Raw genomic sequence first — 25,391 nt, 5'->3', positions numbered from 1 at the left:
AAACCTAAACTTTTTCAATTAATTGCCTTCCACCCCTCCAATCCATTGAATTCACAGCGCTTTTAGACTTTGGGCTGTAAAAAAATCATGCTCTTTTAGCTTCACATATTTCCCCTGTTTGTTGCTCATAAAACAGGGGTGCTCCACCCCCCCTCCCCAAGTTCAATGGCACAACCCTCCCCCCCCCCCAATATTTCTGAATGCCTTAGCGCTTTTTTTATTTTTAAACCTTTTTTTTCATTTTTTTTTCCTATTTATTTATTTTTAATTATTATTGTTTTGAAAGAAAAGTGTGCTCGCTCCTCTGCAATAAAATACACACACACAGATGAAAATAATAAAGTAAAATAATATGAGTAAATAGTTTGAATAAAAATAAAGTAAAATAAATAATTAAAAAATCCCTCCCCCCCCCTCAAAAAAAAAAAATTGATGGCGCAACTTGCCCCATAATCACTCCTGTGGGCACCCTGTCATAAAGTTAAATTTTGAGCAATGATCAGAAACTTCTCTGAGTGCAGATTTCTTTTTAATCGGATTTCTTTTATTTTGAAAGAAAGAAGCGCATTGAGAGTCTTTAAAGATCACTACTAAAATACTAAAAGATTATGATACTTCTGTAAAAAAGAAACTTTCTAAGTTTAAAATTGTCTAATGAACTAAATTTACAGAACAAAATTGTTTAGAAGAATACGATTTCATTAATCAATTTAAAGAAATAATATAAAATATGAAAAGATTATTGCAGCTCATTAAGAACTTCAGTCGCACTCGCAGACAAACAACGTGCTGTATATCATAACTTCAGAACTGCTGACTTAAACAAGCAGCGTTTAAACAGAGCCCGCTCAAACTAGGAAGAAAAGAAGAACCTTCTGCGCATGTCCGCCACCGACTGCTATGGCGTACGCGCCAATGGCAGAGAGTTGATAAAAAGAACTGCAGGGGGAAGAAGAAAGAGGGGAATGACAAAACAACGAATGGGAATGGCGGCGAAAAAAACAAGGTTGAAAGGTTTTTTTTTTGACGTCATATACCGCGGGCCGCGCTAAGAACGATCAAGATCGATTGGAAATATGCAATTTTTCATTTTCCCTGACATTTCCCTGATTTTTGGTCATTTTCATTTTCCCTGACAATTCCAGGTTTTCCCGGTGCATGGCAACCCTGAATGTTAATAAAGTTTTGCATTTTATACCATATCAAAAAACAGTTTATAAGTTTTAAGGTAAAAACTATAAGAATTCATTAAACTAGGTGGGTAACTTGATCAGTGAATCGCTTCTTGTATAGAGAGAAAATGGGCTACTAGAATTCATTTAAATTTGTCAAAGCTTAAGAAGAAAAATTTTATTGATTAAAGTGAAATGGAAGGATTTTGAAAAGAGTGAAGGACAAACTCCTTCAGTAGATTTTAAAAGAGTGGGATGACAAACTCTTCCATGGGGGAAAAAGTACGTTTAACAATATATGAATTTCAAAGAATACTCAGTCAACAAGAGATGCACCAATAAGCAAATTGGCCAATATCCAAATAATTGGGAAAAGACAATCAGCTGATGCCGATTAATGACAATGAAATTTTTAATACCAGTTTGTAGGTCAAAAGAGTTGAGAAATGCTACTCAAGATTATTAATATTATGATTACAAAAAAGCTTTATTTTTTGAGCTTTTTACTAAGATGAGCAAGATAGAACTCATAAACAGTTGAAAGCATTTTACTTAAAGAGTAAACATTCTATTCAGGTTCGGATCTATAAACTTTTGAGCTTCCCTGCAACAAAATCTGTAGGGCCCCTCCTGAGGCCCCAGCAGTATATATTTGCAACGTCAACAAGTCTTACTGCTAGTTTTTTTCTTCAATTTCTTGGGTCGTTGGGCTCTTTAAGGATGTGCTCCCTTCCCCTGCACAGTCTGCGGGTACACAGATCCGAGCCTGTTTCTATTTTGATCCAATATTGGACCACACAAATGCAAAGTGTGCAAATGGTTGAAAAATAGAGAAATGCAAGTACAGTAGAAGACCGTTATAACGCACACCTTGGGACCAGAGCTTTTGCGTTATACAGGTTTTTGCATTATATAGATCATTTCACAAACTTTGAAACTAATGTTCAGAATATATCTATATATTAGCACTTCAGAATGAGTTTTATCTGCAATGAGTATTAAAGCACCAATATTACAATTAGTCACTTACAAATAAATTTGTTTCACTATCAAAAGAAAGTGAACTATCCTGCCCTTCTTCTAGCTTCATAGTTTGCATAACTGCTGCATTTTCAAGAGCCATCTTATATTTTCTTTTTAGTGTGAACACTAATTTTCATTTTAAAACTTTGAATTAAGATGGAAAGATGAAAAACTGTTCTAAAACTTAATTTGCCTATCAATTTTTATGTTTTCAAGACAAAACAGAGGGAGTTTTTTAACTTCAAAACCTATTGTTTACTTCTGAAAAGTAGTGTGGTTTATAGAGAATTGTGTTATATAGGTCAGCGTTATAACGGTCTTCTACTGTAGTAGTAAAAGAATTTTAAGCTTAAAGGAAATATTTATCTGTGACCTACCCTCATTAAAAGAAAAAAAAACATTGACTTACGCATAAAAAGCATTGCACATAAAAAAAGAATAGCTTATTATATGTTTAACTTTTTTTCTTTTTTTTGCTCAACATTGCTGGCTTGTATGTCCATATTTCATTTAGCACTTTTGAACAAGTATAGTGAAAAAAAGAGAGCTTTTAAAAACACCCACAAAAATATACTTTCTTAAGTTAAGCCTTGGAACTGATTTACTACATAGATCGACAATTCATTTTTTCATTGTTTATAGCAACAATTAAAAAGCGGAAGTATGATAATTTTGTAATTAATATTATTTTTCATCGTTTTAGGAAACAACAAACTAAAATTAAAAAAAAAAACCTGACTGAGCAACACCACACTAGAGACAGTGGTGTCTAGTGTGGTGTTGGACTGAGTTGCAAATGTAGAATCAAGAGGGAAAATTAAAAATTCTTTTGAAAGCCTTATACTATTAACCACCTTACAGTTCTTGACGAGATATCTCGTCCATTTAACATGTAATTCTGCGACTTTCCAACCGCAAGGGGGTTAAAAATCAATTACCAGTATTTTATTTTTTGACCGATAGAAAATGGCAACATATAGAAATTTTAAATCAATGCGTTTCCTTCCCTAATCGGCCAATAATGAGTTTGGTTACCATTGCGTGAATAAAGGCTTAGCGGTACTTGAAATCTGCTTTAAAAAACATTATAATTCCAATACTATACAACAAACACGTTCCAAACACATTCTATCAAACACAGAATTTATTCTTTATTTTGGTACCAAATTTTTAAATATGTTTTCAGGGAAAAAATTGAGAAAAACTATTTGTAGGTTTTTAGTTAATATCTTCATTACTTAATGTTATCCGAAGATGTAACCTAGCTAAAAACACTCTCAATCAACTCTCCTTTTGATTTTTTTTTTTTTTCAAAATCGGTCCATCTGTTTAGATGCTAGAGTACCACAGACACATACACATAAACATACACAAATACACAGACATGTCAAACTTATAACCCTCTTCCTTTGTGTGTCGGGGATTATAAACTGAAAACAAAATGCAGGATTATGACCAAAAAAGTGAACTGAGCAATAGTCTTTAAAAAATATTTTAATTTGTATCAAAGTATAATGTATGGTTGCCAGAACTATCATTTCAAAATTTAGTAAACATTAATAACTTGCCACGCACATGGGCTGGGGAAAAAAGCATTGGCATATGAGCAGCATAATGCACAACCAATTATAAGAAAAATAATGACTGTGAATTCAACAAAACTCATAATAAGGAGTGTAATTAAATTTTAGAAAAGTATTTGAAACTAACTAAAAAATTTGAAACTAATATGTAAGATAATTTTTATGGTATATTTAGAGATGTAAAATTTCCGGAAATTTAGAAGTGGTGGAAAAAAAACGGTTTTTTACCGGGGGGTTTTTCGGAAAAAATGGAAAATTTGATTTTTTTATAAATAAAATAGGGTTTCTTAATAGCTCTGTGTTTCTTGGAATATATAAAGAGTAAGCATCAAAAAATATATGCAATCTACACATCCTCTTTTTCTGCTTGACAGAAATACACATAAAGGTAAATTTAATTAGAAAAAAACCCTTTTTGTTTTATAACTGAAAGCTTTCTTGATCAAACACCAAAAGTAAGTCTAGTCGTCGTTCAACCAATAATATTGGGTAAGGTGTGTCTAATCGTAACAGTTACATTTTCTATTTTGGATTGCCTTTGAAACTTAAAATAATATTTGTAATTTTTGACTTTCAAACATGATTGATATTAATAAATAAATACCTTTGTGCTGAAAATTAAAATAATCAGTAATCCAACGTTTTGAAGCACAGAAATTGCAAATTATTGCAGACATGTGTTTTGGTGTTACAAGGAACACCTTTTTCAATGCAAAGAAGTGTGAGCTTCTGGATGAAATGTCATCCAAGAAAAGCAACACAGTGGAACAGGAGATAGTATAAATACCAAAAAATAGAAATTAAACAATACGAAAAAGATATAATGACACCTGGAGGCAAAATTTATTATATAATTCCATCAGGAAAAAACTGTTAAGTAATATATTTTCCAAGAAAACCCATAAACAATGCAAAAAGTCCAAAAATGAAACCACTCTGAATAAATTAGCAATAAATTTACCAGCCGGAAAAACCGAGTGAAGGATAAATATATTGGAATTAGTTAATCACAAAACGAAATAAGAAAGCAAAAAATGAAAAAATAAAAGTGAGAAATGTATAACGTTTACATAAAAATAATAGAAAAACTAAACCAATTTTAACAAAGGAGTCCACACAGAAGAAAAATAGGGAATTGCAGAAAGATCGTTAACTAAATTAGAACGGCTCCTCAGGATGTGGAAAGATTCCCAAAAATCAAGATCCAATGAATTGGGGCCTTTCTGAATAATTTGATAAGAGTTGAAATCAAAAGAGTGATTCGATTCCCAACAGTGTTTAGCAATACTGGATTTATTCAGCTGTTGTTTTCTCACATAGATATGATGTTCTTTTAACCGAAATTTCAAAGAGCGGCGGGTCTGTCCGATGTATCCGAGTCCGCAATTGTAATTAATTTTATAGATCCCACAACAATTAAGAGGGTGAATAGAATCAATTAAGAGAAGAGAAAGAAAGTTTATTAATAGGAGAAAATACCACTTGGAATTGGAATCGCTTCAGAATCTCAGCAACCTGAAAACTAATACCAGGGAAGAAAGGCAGAACAATTAAATTCTTAGTGTTAAAAGTTCTATTAAGAACAATATTTTGAGATTTTTTGCAAAGTTTTTTATAAATGGAATCAATCAAGGTGGGCAGATAGTCTCTATCAACAGCCACAGCTCTTAAATAGTTAAGTTCCGCATTAAGAAGCTCAGGTGAAGGAGAAATATTCATTGCACGATAAACAAATGTGTTGAAAGCTGAATACTTTTGATTAGGAGGGTGAGACGATAATCTATGTGGGGGTAAGGAAACAGCAAAAGGTTTGTGATAAACCGTAGTTTCAAAACCGGACTCGGTTCAAGAAATGAGAACATCCAGAAATGGAAGGCAATTATTCTGTTCTTTTACACAAGAGAATTGAATATGAGAATCAATGGAATTTAAAATAGATAAAGCATCATCAATGCTTAGTTGATCGTGATTCATAAGAACAAAACAGTCATCAACATAGCGAACATAGAATTGAAACTGTAGTTTCTGAAACAACTTGACCTAAAAGTAATGCATGTAAATATCACTAAGGATTGGGCTAAGTGGGTTTCCCATTGCCAGGCCATCCGACATAGTATAAAATTTACTTTTAAAAGCAAACGAACATTGCTTTAGACAAGTATGAGTAAGGAAAACTAAATCCTCAATTTCCTTAGAGGTAAAATGAAATTCAGACAGTCTACTCTGAAGGCATAACAATGAACCCTCGACCGGAACGTTCGTAAATAATGAGTTCACATCAAAAGAAGCCATAAAAGAATTATTTGGAATGCAATTCTGAATTTTTTTGACAAAATTGATAGAGTTTTTTTACAGTGAATACATTATGACTCATGAGAGGAGAAAACACAGAGAGACTAAATATTTTGCAAGTTTATAAGAAGCCAAACCAATATTGGAAACAATCGGCCTGAAAGGGGGGAATGCCAGCTTTATGGACCTTGGGTAAAGCATAAAATTCTATTCACCCTCTTAATTGTTGTGGGATCTATAAAATTGTTTGCAATTGTGGACTCGTATACATCGGACAGACCCACCGCTCTTTGAAATTTTGGTTAAAAGAACATCATAGCTATGTGAGAAAACAACAGCTGAATAAATCCAGTATTGCTAAACACTGTTGGGAATCAAATCACTCTTTTGATTTCAACTCGTATCAAATTATCCAAAAATGCCACAATTCATTGGATCTTGATTTTTGGGAATCTTTCCACATCCTGAGGAACCGTTCTAATTTAGTTAACGATCTTACTGCAATTACCTATTTTTCTGTGTGGACTCCTTTGTTAAAATTGGTTTAGTTTTTCTATTATTTTTATGCAAACGTTGTACATTTCTTACTTTTATTTTTTCATTTTTTGCTTTCTTATTTCGTTTTGTGATTAACTAATTCCAATATGTTTATCCTTGACTCGGTTTTTTCCTGCATTTCTCCATTTGATACATTGCTTCCATACATAGTTTTTCCCGCTGGTAAATTTATTGCTAATTTATTCAGAGTGGTTTCATTTTTGGACTTTTTGCATTGTTTATGGGTTTTCTTGGAAAATTTATTACTTAACGGTTTTTTCCTGATGGAATTATATAATAAATTTTGCCTCCAGGTGTCATTATATCTTTTTTGTATTGTTTAATTTCTATTTTTTGGTATTTATACTATCTCCTGTTCCACCGTGTTGCTTTTCTTGGATGACTTTTCATCCAGAAGCTCACACTTCTTTGCATTGAAAAAGGTGTTCCTTGTAACACCGAAGCACGTGTCTGCAATAATTTGCAATTTTTGTGCTTCAAAACGTTGGATTATTGATTACTTTAATAATCAATATTGTTTGAAAACAAAATAAGTATGATTTCCCTTCCTTACAATGTAACTTTGCTGTCTGAAAATGAAAGCTATTGAGTTTTGATTCTTTCCAGTCCAATCTAAGTCTAAATCAAAACTAAATTGATTCATCTTTTTCTTTCCAACAGAAACCCCAAAACAAAACTGCATAATGGTTTCTAAAGTTGAACCAAAACTTAAACCGGAGTTTCAGTTTATTTATACGGCCGTTCTAAGCCGTGACCGTCGCTTGGGGTCCCGACTAGCACAGTAGTAAATGTAATCATACCTGCACTTTTGAACAAAACTGAGGTATTACAGTAGAAGACCGTTATAACACCGACCTGTATAACGCAATTCTCTATAAACCGCACTACTTTTCAGAAGTAAACAATAGGTTTTGAAGTTTTAAAAATCCCTCTGTTTTGCTTTGCAAAAATAAAAATTGTTAGGCAAATTAAATTTTGAAAGTTTTTCTTCTTTCAATCTTATTTCAAAGCTTTTAAATTGAAAATTAGTACACATAGTAAACAGAAAATACCAGATGGCTCTTAAAAATGCAGTTGTTATGCAAACCATGAAGCTAGCAGAGCTGCAGGATTTTGATTGTGAAGCATATTTATTTGTGAATAACTAATTGTAATATTGGTGCGTTAATACTCATTGCAGATAAAATTCATTCTGAAGTGCTAATATATAGATAGATTCTGAATATTAGTTTCAAAATTTGTGAAATGATCTATATAATGCAAAAACCTGTATAACGCAAAAGCTCTGGTCCCGAGGTGTGCGTTATAACGGTCTTCTACTGTATAACCAAGTTTTTCTCTGTTCCGTATTTTACTCAATAAATAAAATTTTGGATCATTTAATCAGGAACTGTTTTTTAAAAAAATTCTTAAAGAAAAATATATAAAAAAAAGAGAAAAAAAGACATTTCAATCAAATATATGGAAGAGCCAAACTTTAAAACACAATATCTCAGCTTGAGCTCAGCTGGAGATTCTACTTTTGTGCTTAGCACAGCAGTACACAGGGTGCAGCAAAAAAAAAAAAAAAAATGGACAAAGATTGCATCATTGAATGGAAGTAAAATAATTTCATTTTAAAATGAGCGTCTTATTTATTTTTATCTCACTTCATTAGAAAATAATTTACACTATATCTCCTAGTTTATGTATTGTTTTTCAGTTTTCCTACAATTTTAAGCAAAAGACCTGCAATTTAAAGTTGTTTAATTAAGTAGAACGACAGTTCGTTTGCTTGTTGTGCCTCGGCAAACAGTATTTGATGCGGTACGCCGCTTCAAGTGGCTTGGAAATGATAGTCGATGTTCGGAAAGTGTACGAAAATGAACAGTGAACATTTCAGTTAATCGTCAGGCCGTCCAAAAGTGAGTTCAATGAAACCCTTGGGTTTTCACGAGAGAAGTAGTTTGTAAAATAGGGGAATTTGTGACCGATAAGTATGATTAAAGGCAAAAACAACTGAAACAGAAGTTTTATGAGTTCCAAAAAGTTCAAGCATTTGTATGACTCCAAAGGTGCCAGAAACTTTGAGAGAGGCCACAAGTCCTCTCTGAAAGAGATATCGTTCACTGATTTACTGTTCAACCAGCTCAAAACCCTCAAAACAATAGGATTGGTCTGAAGACACTCCAAGGTCTACCCTAAACTACACATTAGTTTGGACTCTCTAAACCAGTTTCTTTTAAGGGAATAGGACTGATTAAAGAACTTGCAGTCCTTGAATGAAAACTTCAATAAGCAGTTGCACCTCTGTATTACATCGAAAGGCGGCCAGTTTGAAACCAATTAGTTTATTGATAGCTAAAAGTTTTCTCATATTTTTTTTTTTTTTTTGTGTGTTTTTAAAATATATTTATTTATAATAAATTAACAGGGATATTTGCTTGCCCATGTTTTTTGTTGTTGCACCCTGTACATTTGGTTCGCAGTCAGCAGAAATATAGTTCTGTGATTAAATTTATGCTTGTTTGTTTTTTGAAGAAGGAAAAAAAAACATATATATATATATATATATATATATATATATACACACAAATTCTTCACTAAGGATATGGGTTTTTTTTTTTTTTTGAAAAAGTATTAAATGTTTTTTGATCTATAGGCAAATTATTCTATCCTACAACACTTGTATTATCAAAGTTATACAGAATTTTAACATACAAAGAGGGGGTGAAGGGAAAAAATTGCATCAGAATTTAAGTATAAGAAATTTCTAATCACTTTTTGTTGAAACTTTCAGTTAAAACTTCCTAAAAAGTTGAAATAAATCATTTTTTCAATTTTTCCGGAGTAGAAATTAACCCTTTCGGAAAAAAAACGTTTTTTTCCATTTTTTTCCAAAATTTTCCGTTTTTTTCCCCACCGTTTTCATTTCTAGGTATATTTGAAATTTCAAATACATTACTAAAACTTGATCATCAAAATGTTAGAAATCTGCATAATTAAATTCATTTTAAGTATTATCAATGGCATAATGACAATCGATTTCTCTCAGTCTAAAATGCTTTTTAGAACATTCTGCTATGGTGTGAATTTGTCAGTAAACGTTTGTTTTAAGGTTTGGAGTCTGACTATGCGATTCAGGAGAGTATAAATTTAAAGAGTAATCAAATTCAGTGATAAAATCTGTAATGAATATTTACAAGGAAAGAAATAAATAAATAATACCTAACATATATTCCATCAAGGAGAGGTAATGTAGCAGATTCAACGGGTACATAGCAACCTATATGGGACATTATAGCAATCAAAGCAATTTGGCGCACAAAAGTACTTTTTCCTCCCATGTTGGGTCCTGTGATAATAGCACATTGCTTAATAGCCTGTATGAAGTAAAGAAATAAAATAATTAAAAAGTAAGTCACAACAAAGATAAAGTTCCTTTTTATTTTAAATTTAGTATATATTTTATAATTAGATAATTATAGTTTTATTATATAACTAGAAAGTCGCCCATCAAGGTATGTGAGGGGTGAAAATCGCTTCTACTCTTCTACATTTGAACAAAGTAATTGCCTGTTTGGTGATATTTGAAATTTTTACTCTAACTCCAGTGGATTAACCCTAAACTCAAGTGGATAGCGTTAATCTTAAACCACTTTTTTGATTCTTCATACCCCTAAAAGGACTGTCATGCCAGTAGAACAGTTAAGTTGCCGGATTGAGTTCAGCCTTGCCACAATAAAGCCTTTTAGTGCATGTTAAACCTTATCAAAACATATTATCGAATTATCATGCCATGACGCGAGTTTCATTGTTGAAACACACGGGTTACTCGATCATCGGCTATTATTTATACGAGAATTATAGCTTAAAATTTTCTATAGCATAATTATGGTTTAAAATACTCATACTATTTAAGTAATATTTTAAATCCTTCTACATCATACATTTCATTTAGTTGTTTTAAAATATTTGGTGATGAATTTCTTTTTTCTTTCTGTCTTTTTTTTAAATCCACTTTTACTCAAAAACTTCAGTCTGCTGATTCTAGACATTGAAATTTTACATGATAATCATTGGTCTTAATCTTTACCTTCCAGTTTAATTAGCATTTTTTTTACTAGGTCATTTTTAAGCACAGTTAGTTGGATCAATATGCCTTGATGCATTGGCTAGTTGCATCAAATCTTGCCAAAATTCTGATTACAATACCAAAATATTCAATTGTTTAATAATTAAGACTCAAATGGATGATGTCTATAGATGATGTCTATGGATTCTACTGAGCACAAAATTATACATAGAATATGAAAATGATATTCATCTAAACAACTATTAGACAAATTTATAAGCATCCAAATAGAACTAAGCTCAGCTACAGTAACTTTGTTTATTGTGACAACTTGATTATAACGTTAAGAAATTATGATGCCTTCAACTGTTTGTAGACTTGAATGTTGAAGGAGTTTGCATATAGTGGCAATCTTGAAAATATGATCTTAGTAGCAAGGTTAAAAAAGTTTCAGCCCAGTAGCCCAGTTTTTTTTTTTTTTTTTTTTTTGCGCAAAAGAAGATATTCTACTACTTTAAATCTCAACCTAAAGTTTGTCTGTAGAGAATTTCCATCAATCAATGGCACTACCTGAAAACAGACCACCGGGATTATAAGACACATATCAGTGGGACAGTAAAATTAGAGTTTTATTTGATGCAAAAAAGAATAAGATTGACTGCCTAATTTGGTAGCGGATCCATTATTGTTTTGGCTAATTCTGTCTATAAATGACCTATAAATGATATGTGGTTATTAGGGGCTGCACTATTTTAGATTGCAGCCATCATATGTCACCCAACGACCAGATATCATAAATCAATTATAAGTAGTAGGATAAATCAGAGAGGAGTGCTCTGGTCTGGGAGAATTAAAACTGTGAGATTTCTGAACCTTTTCTTTGAGTTTAGGACATAAAATAGGGAAATGATCCAATTAGGAATCAATTTGAGACATCAAATGAAGTTTAACCAAAAGCTTTGCACAGACATTTGACTTCTAAGTATGGAAAGTTATTTCTTTTGTTGGGAATGCCAAATCACATTATGAATTTATAATGCTTGTTTTAATACATAATAAACATTATTTCATAATTTTTGGAGTTTGTAAATTCCTGTTTTTTTTTTTTTTTTTGGCAAGTGTCACAAGAGTTAATTTAATAATTGTGATGTATTTCCCAGTCTTAGATACATGCATGCCTTGCATTATTAAATGACGAAATTTTCTTCTTATTCCATTGTCCGCCGTTCTAGCATTGGGAAATGCAAGTCTTGACATCTATACAAACAGCTCTGTCTGACTATATATAATGTTTCTGCAGTTAATTCTCTCTCTGTTTAAGGTACTGTATTTTTGTTGCTTGGTCAGCCACGTAGTCTGTTTGCGGTCAGACTCTCAAATAGACAATTTCAAAACCTAAACTTCAATAGCTAAGCTAATTTTAACTTCATTGGATTTTGATCGATGGCTCTATAATTGTCATATTAGGAATTAATTCTTAAAGGTTGCGCAAGTTAGTATATTAAGCTATATCTGTACCTCAGAGCCAGAGTGACGTAAGTTCAAAAATTGTGATTTCTTGTTTATTAGCGAATTGTATGTGGAAGCCTATTCCGCATCAAGATATGTGTGTTCTTTATGAAAAATCCATTTCAATTTTTTACTAGGGTTAAAAGAGAGCGCGTCCTTTCTTTTACATGCACCAGAAAAAAGTTTTCCCACTCTACCATAAAATTATCATAATGTGATTTACGTTCCTCTGGCTCTGAGGTACAGATATCAGAAATGCTTTGAGAGCAATTGCTTTCATTCAATATTTTTTCATATGTAAATAGCTAGCCGAGAAACTCATTCCTTGTATATTTTCACAGTGGACAAAAATAAATCAAGATAATTTCAATTACAAGTATTCTTTCATGAACATGACTCCTCTTACACTACCGTAAAAGTGGGTGAGAATGGTTTGGAGGTTGAGAATGATACAAATCTCAGTTTTAACGTAATAAGCCTTCGTAGTGCAGTCTGGGCTAGCTTAGTTTCAATATTAACTAATGTGCAACCTTCTCTGGTGATGAGAGAGCTGTTATGACTGCCAAAACGGCCCACCAGACGAATGACCTGGCGATTGTGAATTTATTTGCTGTGAGCAACTGGTGCTACGTGTTTGTAGGTAACTCAGGTATTCATGTTGGTGGATTTTTAGTGCAGAAGGAATCACAATTTCGAAAATACCTTTCGCTTTCATATTACATAAAGAAAGTTACCTCCAATTTTCATTCAAAAATAAAATATTTTGATGTTGCTACATTTACAAATGTGTAAAGTTTACAATTTGGAGGGTGAGTGCGGTACAGTAGTTAGTCAAAATTTTGGAGGGTGCATTGGGTTATCAGGGGAAAAAGTACCCAGGAAAAATCACGGGTGTAGATGCAAGTGAGCTTGAAGTTTCAACAATGTTGAAGTGAGGTAAGTTTTAGCAGTGGCCTGAAAAAGATAAGATTTGGTATCCATCTTCAAAAATTATGAAGAAAATAGTCTTTGTTTTATCTCGATTTTATGATGTACCTGACTCTCCAAAGTTCAATTTTCCGCATAACTTACATCTACAACTCTCACGCTAAAATACAAGAGAGGTAGAGTATGATATAAATTATCAAAACCTATATGAAAATGTTGAAACATGTGCTGTACCATTTTCACCCACAATGAGAGGGTGAGAATAGTACAAAGAAAAACTGCCCTGGAGGAGGTGTGGGTAAAGCTTCAAAATATTTTAGGGTTGGAATTGAAAGTCAACGTCCTAAAATATAATAAAAATGCAACTTTTTTTTTTTCGCATGAACGTTGAGTAATTACAGTCAGAAATGTACTAAAACTGTACCATAGTCACCCGCTTCTACGGTATGCAACTTATAAATACAAATACAAAATTATAGGCATTTACTTTTTATAATCATAAACTAGTGTCAGGTTGCCAAACCAAAAACTAATCAGCCAAGAAGTCAAAGTAAATAGAAGATTTTGGTACAAAACCTTTTTTTTCTATTTTTTGAACACCTTGTGTGACAACTCAATTATTCAGGTTCAAACAAGTAATCAACCCAAAAAATCAGTTTATTGTAAAAAAAAAAAAATACAAAATTTGAGCTTACATTTAGATGTAAATCATTGGCAACAAACTGAGTTTCATCACCAATCAGTTTCCAAACAACTGGGTGTCGACTTTGTACAATGTTAAAATGCTTTTCTTCTGTATCTAAAATAACAGGCCTGTAACAATTAAATTAAAATATCACAAAATAGCAACAAATTAACTTCATTTATTACAATTTATTGTTTTATATTTAAAAAAACATTTAACAATGAACAAGCTTGCTGAAATAGCTTAAAGTGATCTATGATAAATAAATCCTTTATCAGTATCATAAATCATGTATTCTTCCCCAAAAAATTTAAAATCATCGATGGTTGCTTAAATTTAGAAGATGTAATAGATGTTGAGACCAACAGTTAGTTAAACTGACAAACCTTTTTTTTCTCTCTCTTTTTGAATCAGTTTCAGAGAACAGCTATTCATGAAATAAATAATTGCATACAATGTTTAAAAAATTGAAACCAAAAGTAATAAAGGTTGAGTATGACATTTACTGCACAAAATGGTACATATTAAACCTCATGGGTAATTTGCAAATTGATTACACCTCAATTTGCAATAGCCCTCTAGAAATGTGTGGAGGGGAGTAGTAACGCTTTTATTTCCCTACATAATCTAGGGGGTGTGTCAGAAGCATTGCCTATTCTTAAAAAAAAAAAAAAATCTTGCAAATGTCAAGCAATAATATAAATCAAATATTGAAATTTTATCTCAAACTGTAGCAACAGTGCTTTATTAATAAGTGTTACATAATAAACATAGCAGACACCAAAACTTTTGGGGTCATATTTCTAGAATACTTAATATAACCTACGACAACAGCTGTTTTTACACATTGGAAACTAGAACAGGAATAACCTTGCTTAATTATAAAATGATGCAGACTGTTAGTGTTTCTACTTCTAAAAAACAATAATAATGATGCCATAATATACCAACAGCAATGCAGAGTGAAAAAAAAAATTGTGGCTATTTGTTTATTTCTTAAAAAAGCAAGCCTAAACTAGAAAATCCAAGAATTTGAGTAGTGTCCCTAATAAAATGGCCACCCACTGCAATTTACTCTTTTCACAATGCATCATTGCTGATTACTCTGCCAAGAAATGGGTAAAATATAAAACATGCCTTAGGTGAAATTTAACCTCATATTAATTAATAAAATTAAATTTTCTGCATAAAAAAAGAAAGAAAGAAAAAGAGAAGAAAATAAAGTCTCCTTGAGACTTAAAGTTTCTTAAACATTATTTTCTTTCACAGGAAATAGCTTTTACATCTTACCTGCAATATTTATTTTCTTTTGCCAGTTTAGCAAAGCTCAAGAAACAATCCAATTGAGCTAAAAGAGACACAGCTTTTTTATACTTGTGAAAACCTTTTCCAAATTCACTGTTAATTTTAAAAAATAATTTTTATTAATTAGTTTAACATCTATATGTACAACATAATTAAATGCAGAAAGTTAATTTTGACATTGGAGACCAAATGCATACTTCAAAAAAGAATCCCAAGCTTCACTAGAATATTTCTGCAATTTTTCTTGCTGTTGATCTAGCTCTTTGCAGAGTTTAATAACTTCAGGACTTTGGAATCGTGATACATGTTTTGTCCTTTAGAGAAAAGATATCAACAACAGTAGGTTAAGTAGAAGTCAAAGACATTTGCATACACAATATGAAAAGAAATAACCACTAAAAAATAAATACATTACAATAGAAAACTTTTGAAATTTTCAGTATTTATATAGATGATTTAATATGTAAAAAAATAAAGTTAAATAAAAAAAATAGCATATAAAGAGTTGAAGAGAAATTAATTATTTTATAAACAGTACTTCGCAATTGAAATTAACGCTGCATAAAGTACACAATATGAAAAGAAATAACTGTTAAAAATAAATGCATTAAAACCAAAATATTTTGTGAAATCTTTCAATACTTATACAGACATAATTTAATATAAAAAGTGGAAAAAACTTAGAGAAGAAAAAAAGAGTATATAAAGAACCAAAGAGCGAACGATTATTTTATAAACAGCTACTGAAATGAATGCTGCATAAAGGACTCATTGATCAGCCAATCCTCTCCACTGTCAATCCTCGAACTACCTCGATGTACGCAAAATACGGATGGCCAGAGTAGAAAAAATGCCATACGATACAGATCATAAATGAACAAATCTTGCTATGTCTGTATCAAAATTTCTCATTTTTTTAAACTAGTTTTTGTTTTCTCTCTCTCTCTCTTTACAAAACATGTTGCTAATACTATTATTCAGCAAACTTTGTATTTATAGTGATGTTAATCAAAAAGATTACAATGGGCTGCTTGAAAAATATCTGACCTTAGTTTTGTGTGAAAACTTGAAGGATATGAATCAAACATGCTTGCTTGAACAGACTTTGAACCTTTTCTGCATTGTTTGAATTTTTTCACGCCTGTCAATAGGGTCAATCGTTGGCAAATTAAGTTTGACAGAGGGGTTAAGTGTAATGCTCTCATTGGATTTTTTTATTTTGAATAAAATTATGAAATGACTAGAACAGCACTAACCTATCAATCGTCTCTTGAGTTTGGCCAACAGCCAGAAGTTGCAAGGGGCTATATCAGAAGCTTAAGGAGCATATTGAACCACAGTTGTCTGTTTTTTGCCAAAAACATTTAAATCAATGTTGAGAAATCGTAACCAAAAGTTGTCTGCATCTTTCAAATGCTTTTCGCTTGGCTGTCGCCCGTCTTCTCGCAAAATTTGATGCATTAGCACTGCTAAAGTCGTTTCATTATTTTTTTGAAGTTAAAAAAATTTGACAAGAGCACTACACTAAACGTCAGTCAAACTCTATTTGCCAGAGATTGACACTATACTATTGACAGACAGATTTAAAAAATTATGCATGCACAGAAAGATTCAAAGTCGGTTCATGTAAGGGCACTTGATTCGTATTCATCTCGTTTTCGCAAAAGAAAAAAGGTGGGATACTTTTCTAAAAACCCTTGTGTATATATATTTCTTATCATTTTTGAAAGAACAAGACACAGATAAATGCATTGCATTCCGAATTACTTTTCTGACTGAGTAATCAGCAAAAATCTTTCAAATTAGAAAAAAAATAAATGAAATTGCGAAAATCAGCTGAAAACCTATACTCATATTTGTATTTAAACTTTATTCTTGTTTTGTCCATTTTGTTTTATTACACATGTAATACCAGAATAATAATTGCATTTTTTCCTGCAGGAGAATATATTAGCTTATACAAAAATGTATTTCTATCTTTTATAGAAAATCATTTAAAGTCTTTATAAATAGACATGATCCAACTACTAAACAAAAAATTAACTACTTACACATTGATCTTCAACCAATCATTAGGTACAGCTGCAACACGATCGTTTGACACTTCAATTAAATACTAAAAACAAACATTAAATTAGAAACTGAAAGAAAAATAGAAGAAAGAAATATTGTAAACAATTAAATAGTTATCAAATAATCTAATAAACATTACATACACATGCAGTAGACACTCATTTGAACAGCTATCATTGTATTTTTTTTTTTTTTTTTTTTTTTACTGTATGAAAAACTGAAACTCATACCTTTTGTCCAGCTACAGTAGCATACTTGATGGCAGGCACTCGCAATATTTTGCAGATTTCTGGACGAAGATCATTCAATTCTTTTTGTACACTCAAAATTTTCATCTTGCAGTCATTTACAGATGGGTACAAAGCAACATCACGAAATACATTCATCTTGTCATTTTCTCTGTTGAAACAAATTACAGTATCTTGTAAAATTAACGTTTATTAAAAGTATAAAATAAACAGTTACAATAAAAAACTGTTTTTATACTTTACAATAAAGTATAAAATAAACAGTTCTGTAAGAGGCTCTAACTTACAAAGTAGGAAGTGAAATGTATATGTAAACTAATTTATCAAAAGGGCATTTCAAAAAATTGTTCAGGAGGTGGAAAAAATGAATCAGGATAACAGTAAAATAGCTTAATCATTTTTTCTGGGTACAGAATTGAGCACAAAATCATTACAGATTATATCCTAGAGTAAGAAATATTCTCATAAAAAAAGGAGATGTTGTCATATTAATTTTGGATATGTGCCCTTTTGAACAAAAACCTGAATGTTGAGAGTTCCAGTTTTACCAAAACCCTAATATTTTACCGGATTATCCGGTTTGCGGATTATCCGTGCATCATTTCGGAATCACACTTTTCTAAAGCTTCGATGATGTTATTGATCCGTGCATCATTTCGGAATCACACTTTTCTGAAGTTTCGATGATGTTATCGATAATATCGATATCATCATATCGATAATATCATTGAGGAAGTTAAAGAAATCGACGGTTTCGAATCAGTTGACGCTGAAAATGTCGAAGAGTGGTTTAAAAGCGACAAATGTGAATCAGGATTTCAATGTCTAACTGACGAAAATATCATTGAACTTCTTACTGAATCAAACGCAAGTGATGATACCGAAAACAAAGATGAAGAACATGAAGAAAATACAGTTTCACATTCTACTGTTCTACAATCTGCGGAACATTTATTGGATTACATGAGTGAAAGAAGTTACCATTACGGAGAAATAATTGCAGTAAAAAAAATTCGTATGGACATACGCAACAATTTAAACAAACAAAGAAAACAAAAATGTATCACCGATTTTTTTAAGCAATAAATTTCGAAGAAAAGTTCCTGGTTTGTGTGAGTATATATATATATTTAGTTTTTTCTAATTTCCCCTTAAATAGTTACTCTGCATATTCCTTAAATGATTTTTCGGATTATCCGTGTTTTTCAATTATCCGTGCTACGCCGCCCGGTGATTAGAACGGATAATCGGGAGTATACTGTACTTGAATTTAAAACTAATGGATTAGGTTTTGGACATGCTTTTGAATCAAAAACCTTTTGTACAGCAAATACGTTCAGGATGTGTCCCCCTTTTTTTCGAAATGAAAATGGTAGAGGACGGATTTGTTACCTTTTGATCAAAAAGTCAAGCTTTACACTTAAATAAACTACAATTTGCTCCATTTGAACTTTTTGAGAGTAAGCGATTCGATAAAGGTCATCTGTAAGATATACACTATATGACCAAAAGTATTGGGACACTTTCAAAAAATCACTTTTATGGATTTCTTGAGAAATAAAAGACCAATTGCTCTGCAATTTTTTCCAGATAAAATGTACAATCCAGCTGTCGTTTTCCAATAAAAATTAAGTCTACTATTCATTTTTTAGACCAGCAACATATTGAGGAAACAAAAAAAGGTTTTCGATAATTTTTCATTGCAAATAGCTGGCAATAAACAATAAATTTCTGAAGAAGTGAAAAAACTATCTAGAATTTATTTTTATATTTTCGTGAAAGCATCTTTTATACCCACGGAAATATAAGCATTTCTTTCAAAAATACAAAATATTTTTGAAGGTTTTCGGCTCCTATCAAGCAAAGTTTTTGTTCAAGTATTTCTTAACTTTCAGAATATTTGACAGCATATCAGAGAAACATAATAATAAAATTTGACGTTCAAATATTGAAAATTTAATGAAATATGAATGTTTAAAGCAATTAATTTTTCATTGCACACATACGAAATATAGCAATTTATAACCTTTATAATTGGAAGCCCCGATAGATCCTACATCTCATAAAAAAATTCCACCTTAATATCTTTAAAATGTAAAAAGTTACCAGCAATCAAATGAGCCAAATTTTAATGATTCTTGGCTAGACGACAACTGGTGAGGGATCGTTTGCAAATAATCCATTCTTATCATGTATCACTCTGCAACCAGTGTTGCCAGATGGTCAAATCCAGATTTCCCCAATTCCCTACCAACTTTTCCCCAAAATGCGATGTTTTCTATCAAAATTCCCCAAATTCAAAAATTATTTTTCCACTAATATTTTCATAAAATGAGTCGACTTCCTCTGATATTTTTGTCTCTTGAAAAAACATTTTTTTCCCCCCAAATAGCCAAATTTTCTTATAAAATTCCCCAACTTTTTTTTTCTTCCCATTTTCGCTTTTTTTTTTTTTGTCTTCTTTATCTTTTATCTTTTTTATATTTTTACTAATAATGAAGCTGAGAGTCTCTCTGTCCGGATCTCTCTCTCTCTGTCAGGATCTCTGAGACGCGCATAGCACTTAGACCGTTCGACCGATTTTCATGAAATTCGGCAAAGAATTAGTTTGTAGCACGGGGGTGCGCATCTTTAAGCGATTTTTCGAAAATTCGATTTTGTTCTTTTTCTATTCTCATTTTAAGAACATTTTCTCGAGCAAAATTATCATAAAATAGACGACTAAATTACCAAGTTATCATAATGCGGAATCGTGACGTGGGCAAACCAATTGGCGAGAAATTCATCATGCATTATTTGTAAATATATAGAGTGGAACCAAAACAGGGGCGGATCTAGAGGGGGGCCATGGGGGCCATGGCCCCTCCCAAAGCCTTGTGGTTGTAGGAATTTTTTTAAGGGGAAAAAAAAGAAAAGAATATTATGAGAAGATAACAAAATTTAACACATGTATTTTATTGAAAAAGAAGTATAGGTCTTAATTTCAAGATAAATTATATCCCTGTCCTCAAAACAAATCTTTTATTTCCAAAATTTTTCTCCATCTTTTACATCATTTCTTGATTCCAACTACAGACACTTGGACGATCTCTAAATGCTGCGTTTCTCAGAGTATACCTATTGTTCTTAAGACCAAAGAGAGCATAAATTTTATTTTTTATGGCTTTAATTTCGAAACTAGGAGGAGACCCCCCTTTTCCCACGCCCTTTCACAAATGATTTGATATTTAGCAAAAAATTGCATTTTAAGTCTTTTATTTGGAAAAATGTCTACGGAAACTATAGCTTATCCAGTCCTTATCACTTAACTTGCTTTAAGGCAACTTAAATGAATTTTTTTGGGACTTCAATTACAAATGAGTTTTGATAGGACCCCCTCCCTTCCTAGTTTATATCATGATGAGAAAGGAGGTTTTTTGGAGGAGCTCACGAATCTTACATCCCTTTCTAAAATATGTATAAATGTAGTTAAAAATCGAATGTTTACAGCCTCGAAGGCAAAATATTTCCAGGAAGGAAGGATTCTAAGCACCTTTACACTTAATTTAATGTATGCAAACATTACCTAAAGGTGCATTTTTAGGCTGGGCAGCTGAAGAGCTAGAAGAGCACCCCTCCTCTTCTAACTTCTCAATGTATAATGACAGAATATTTTGGTTTCTAAGCTTTATTTTCAAAAAGTATTTTGGGGCCAGCGCCCGAAACCCGACTTTTCTCCGTACATCATTAAAAATGGACAAAATGCGTTTTTAGTTTCCGAATTTTCAAAAATTACTTGGACATTTAAACCTTGAAACTTTTTTGAGGGAGATTCCTAAATACACCCCCTCACTTAATGTCTCTACCCCGAAATTTGAGTTTTTAAAACTTCATTTTTAAAAAATTTCTGGTAGTTATCAGGGCCCAAATTCCCAATAGGCAGAGTAGACAGCTACCTAGGGCGGCAAACTTTCCAGGGGAGGCAAATTTGCTATTATAAAACACATTTTTTGAATTAAATTGTTATACTTTAAATTAAAATATTAGCATTCTTTCATTTTCCACAGAGACAATTTTTTCTTGTAATTTAATAATGACTACTTTCACACATCTTATGAAAGTCAAATGTTTTTCAATCATTGTATTTGCCGAATCGTCAGCAAAATTTGCCGAAAAAATTTTTTTTTGGGAGAACACTGTGATGATTTCATTGGGGCGCCTCAGAATGTGAAACGCCATCATTTCTTCCTAAGTTTGACAGTTTGAATCTGGGGAACACTTTTTTAGGTTTTTTGAGTCAAGGATATTTTGTTTCTTTTAGGGGGAGGGGAGGGGCGGCAGATTTCATTTCAAATTTGCTTAGGGGTGGCATGGAGCTAAATTCGACCCTGGGAAGTTTGTTCAAAAATTTCGGATGGCCCCTCCCAAAACAATCGGCTGGATCCGCCACTGAACCAAAATACCTTTTTAATTTTCTACTACGAGCAAAGCCGTGTGGGTGCCACTAGTCATAAATACAAGCGCCTGATCGATTGATAAGGAATAACCAAATATTTTTTTTCTACTCGCATTTACTTACTCTGCTTCTGTATGTACATTTAAACTATGATTTTTGTATATATTTATCTAAGAACATTCTTCATCACACTTATTTTTGCCTGTTTCACGTATTAACTAGTTACTCACGCAGAACTATTAATACAAATTCCGTAGCATAATATTCCACATAATGCAAAATGCGAATTCTATAAAGTTGAGCAAAGCTAAACCAACACTGTTTGATACAAACAATGTAACTACCAGATGTCGAGACGCGAATTTAAATACGAAAAAAAAAATTTCCCCGGGTTTTCCCCAAGGAAAATATTTTTCCCCAAAGAATTCCCCTCAAAACCCATTTCCCCAAAATTTCCCCGGAGAGCACCAGATTTCCCCAAAATGGGGAAATTTCCCCCAATCTGGCAACACTGTCTGCAACCATAAGAGAAAAGTGTTGCAAGTTTGCGAACGACCCCTTACCATTCGTCACCTATCCCAGAACAATTAAAATTCAACTGATTAAGATCACTGATAACTTTTTACATTTTAAAGATATTGAGGTGGAATTTTTTTATGACTTGTATGATTTATCACACTTTTGGATTATAAAACTTATAAATTGTTATTTTTCGTGCATGCACAGTGAAAAATTAATTGCTTTAAATGTTAATATTTCATTGAATTTTCAATATTTTAATTTCAAATTTTATTATTATGTTTCTCTAATATGCTGTCAAATATTCTGAAAGTTTAGTAAGGTTTCACAAGAAACTCTGCGCGATATGAGCCGAAAACTTTCAAAAAAAAAACTATTTTTGAAAGATGCTATTTCTGTGGGTATGAGGGTGCTGAGACTAACTGTAACTGTGACTGAACCGCGCGGAAAACGATACGATTGCAGCTATGATGAGCGAGCAGCTGCGTTCCGATTCTTCTTGTGTGTATGTACTTGTTTTGTGTCGTCTGTCTAATAAAGTCTTGTGATCTTCAATTATGCAATTTGGAGTTTCTTGACCCTTCCCTTCTGACAGATAGGAGCATTTTCTACTTTTGAACTTGATCTTTATCTTGATATTTAACATTTTTGGTCCGGAAACCCGGGACTAGGTCTTTAGATTTGAAATTGAAAGATAGATTCAATACGAAATGGTTATCGACACTTGGAAGAAAATTCGAACCCCTGTCAGAAGGGCAGTGACAGAAGCCAGCAATTCCATTAATACCGAAATTGCTAGAGGAGAAAATATGTCTATTGATTTTCTAGAAGAAACGTATGCCAAATTAATAGACAAAGAACAACAACTTAAAGAATTGGATCAAGAAATTATGAAATTATGCGAAACAGACGACCTCGAAAAAGAAATCGAAAAAGAATTAGAATATCGGGATTTAATAATTACATGCAAGGTATGCGTGAACAAAATTCTACAAAGAAAGGAACTTGTGACAAGGAATTCAACGAATAAAGCTGTAAGAAATGATCAACAATGCAGTATAAAAATTCCGCAGTTGCAGATTCCTCAATTTGATGGGAATATTTTAAAGTTTAACGATTTCTTTTCCCAATTCGAAACCGCGATTCATAATAATGGAAATTTGAGTGACGTAGAAAAATTTAATTAGTTAAAATCTTATTTAACTCACGAAGCCGAAATAGCTATAAGAGGTTTAACTTTGAACTCTGACAATTATAAAGTAGCCATAAACATACTTAAAGAACAATTTGGTAGAACCGATATAATTGTTGACACTCACATGTCTAAATTACTTAATTTAAATCCTGCGTAAATCATATGATGTTTTAAATTTGCGAAAATTGTATTCCGAATGCGAAATTCATATTCGTGGGTTGGAAAATAATGGAATAAATACTAATACTTATAGTTCTTTACTTTATCCGATTTTGTTAAAATCTATTCCTTGGGACTTATCACTAGAATTTACTCGAAAGTCATACGGGAAAAATGAAAATTTGATTTCAGAGTTATTGAGATTTTTGAAGGTTGTAATTGAGTGTCCCGAAAGAAACGCGCACTTAATGAATTCATACGATTCGGATCCACGTAAAGAAACTAAAAATTACGCTTTCGAAAGAGCTAATCAGAAGCATGGAACATACTATAATAAAAAATCAGATTCTACTGGTAATAGATATAAAAATATTTCGAATATCCCCACAACTTCTGCGTTTGTCGTAAATGTGAATAAATGTGTTTTTTGTTTGGCGGAAAATCAAAATGATCATAGCTCAGAATGCTGTCCGTTATCTATTGAAAATAGGAAATTATCATTAAGAAAGAATGGCCTTTGTTATCTTTGCTTATCTCGTGGTCATATATTTCGAACTTGTAAAGCAAAAAAGGTTTGTAGTAGGTGTAAAAAACGCCATTCCGAATTAATTTGTGAAGGGGATAAAGCAGTTTAGCCCTTCCCGTGCACTGGCGCCTCTGACTCGGCGGCAGGCAAAACAAGCGAATCTGAAATTCCTACTAATAAGATCATTTCCTGCTCGAATGTAAACACTTCTAGCTGTGATGAAGTATTATTGGAAACTTGCAATGTTCTTTTAGAGCATGAATCATATAAGAGGGAAATAAATTTATTGCTTGACAACGCTTCACAAAAGTGTTTTTTGAAAAGGGATTTAGCGATTGAATTAAAATTGCCAGTAATAAGACAGGAAGATTTATTGGTGTATGCATTTGGTTCGAGAGAACCCATGCGTAAGAAATATGATGTTGTGCAATTAACTATTAGCAATGCTCGTGACCCTGAAAAGAAAATATGCATAGAAGCTTTGCTCAGCGATATCATTTCTGGTACGCCATTTAGAACTTCGACGAATAAATTAAAATAGGCGCTTATTGCTAAAGGCATTGAAATGTCTAGCATAAAAGAATCAAATGAAAGTGAAATTTCCCTATTGATAGGCGTGCAGTATTTTTGGCAAATTCATACAGGAAAAAAGGAGAAGATAACAAAAACTTTGTTTGCAATTGATACCATTTTTGGTACAGTAATTCACGGTAGAATATCTCCGGTAGACGCAAGTTATAAACAAACCACCTCAGCTTTTAAAGCTGAATGTTGTTCCGATTTGAATAAAAATTTGACCCAATTTTGGAATTTAGAATCCATGGGAATTCATGATATCGAAAAGGGTTTGCCGGATTGCGATAAAGATTTCATTTCGGATTTTGAGAAAAACTTAAAGTTTAAAAATGGGATGTATGAAACAAAATTATTTTGGGGAGAAAAGTCAAGGGAATTGCATAATAATTGGGAGATAGCGAAACGAAGATCTGATACTTTAAAGGTTAAAATGAAAGAAAATGATTGGCTGTATAATGAGTATATAAATATTGTTGAGGAGCAGCTAAAAGGGAATATCGTCGAAGAATGTCCTTCAGATTTTGAAATGAATTCTTATTACATGCCCCATTC

General features: G+C 32.1%; 1 protein-coding gene across 1 annotated transcript in view; it reads right to left on the bottom strand.

Annotated features, from left to right (window-relative positions):
- Positions 1-25,391, bottom strand: part of LOC129224762 (DNA mismatch repair protein Msh3-like) — a 91,119-nt gene that overhangs the window by 17,514 nt on the left and 48,214 nt on the right. Inside the window, exons 11-16 of the mRNA XM_054859310.1 lie at positions 17,412-17,580; positions 17,160-17,224; positions 15,306-15,422; positions 15,094-15,201; positions 13,814-13,931; positions 9,836-9,990 (exon numbers count right to left, since the gene is read on the bottom strand). Of these exons, the coding sequence (XP_054715285.1) occupies positions 9,836-9,990; positions 13,814-13,931; positions 15,094-15,201; positions 15,306-15,422; positions 17,160-17,224; positions 17,412-17,580 (732 nt within the window). The remainder of the gene's footprint in view (positions 1-9,835; positions 9,991-13,813; positions 13,932-15,093; positions 15,202-15,305; positions 15,423-17,159; positions 17,225-17,411; positions 17,581-25,391) is intronic.

This window comes from Uloborus diversus, chromosome 6 (assembly GCF_026930045.1).
Source record: "Uloborus diversus isolate 005 chromosome 6, Udiv.v.3.1, whole genome shotgun sequence".
In the NCBI taxonomy this organism is placed as follows: domain Eukaryota; kingdom Metazoa; phylum Arthropoda; class Arachnida; order Araneae; family Uloboridae; genus Uloborus; species Uloborus diversus.
The sequence above is the reverse complement of the archived record's forward strand: the minus strand, read 5'-3'. Positions and strand labels throughout refer to the sequence as shown.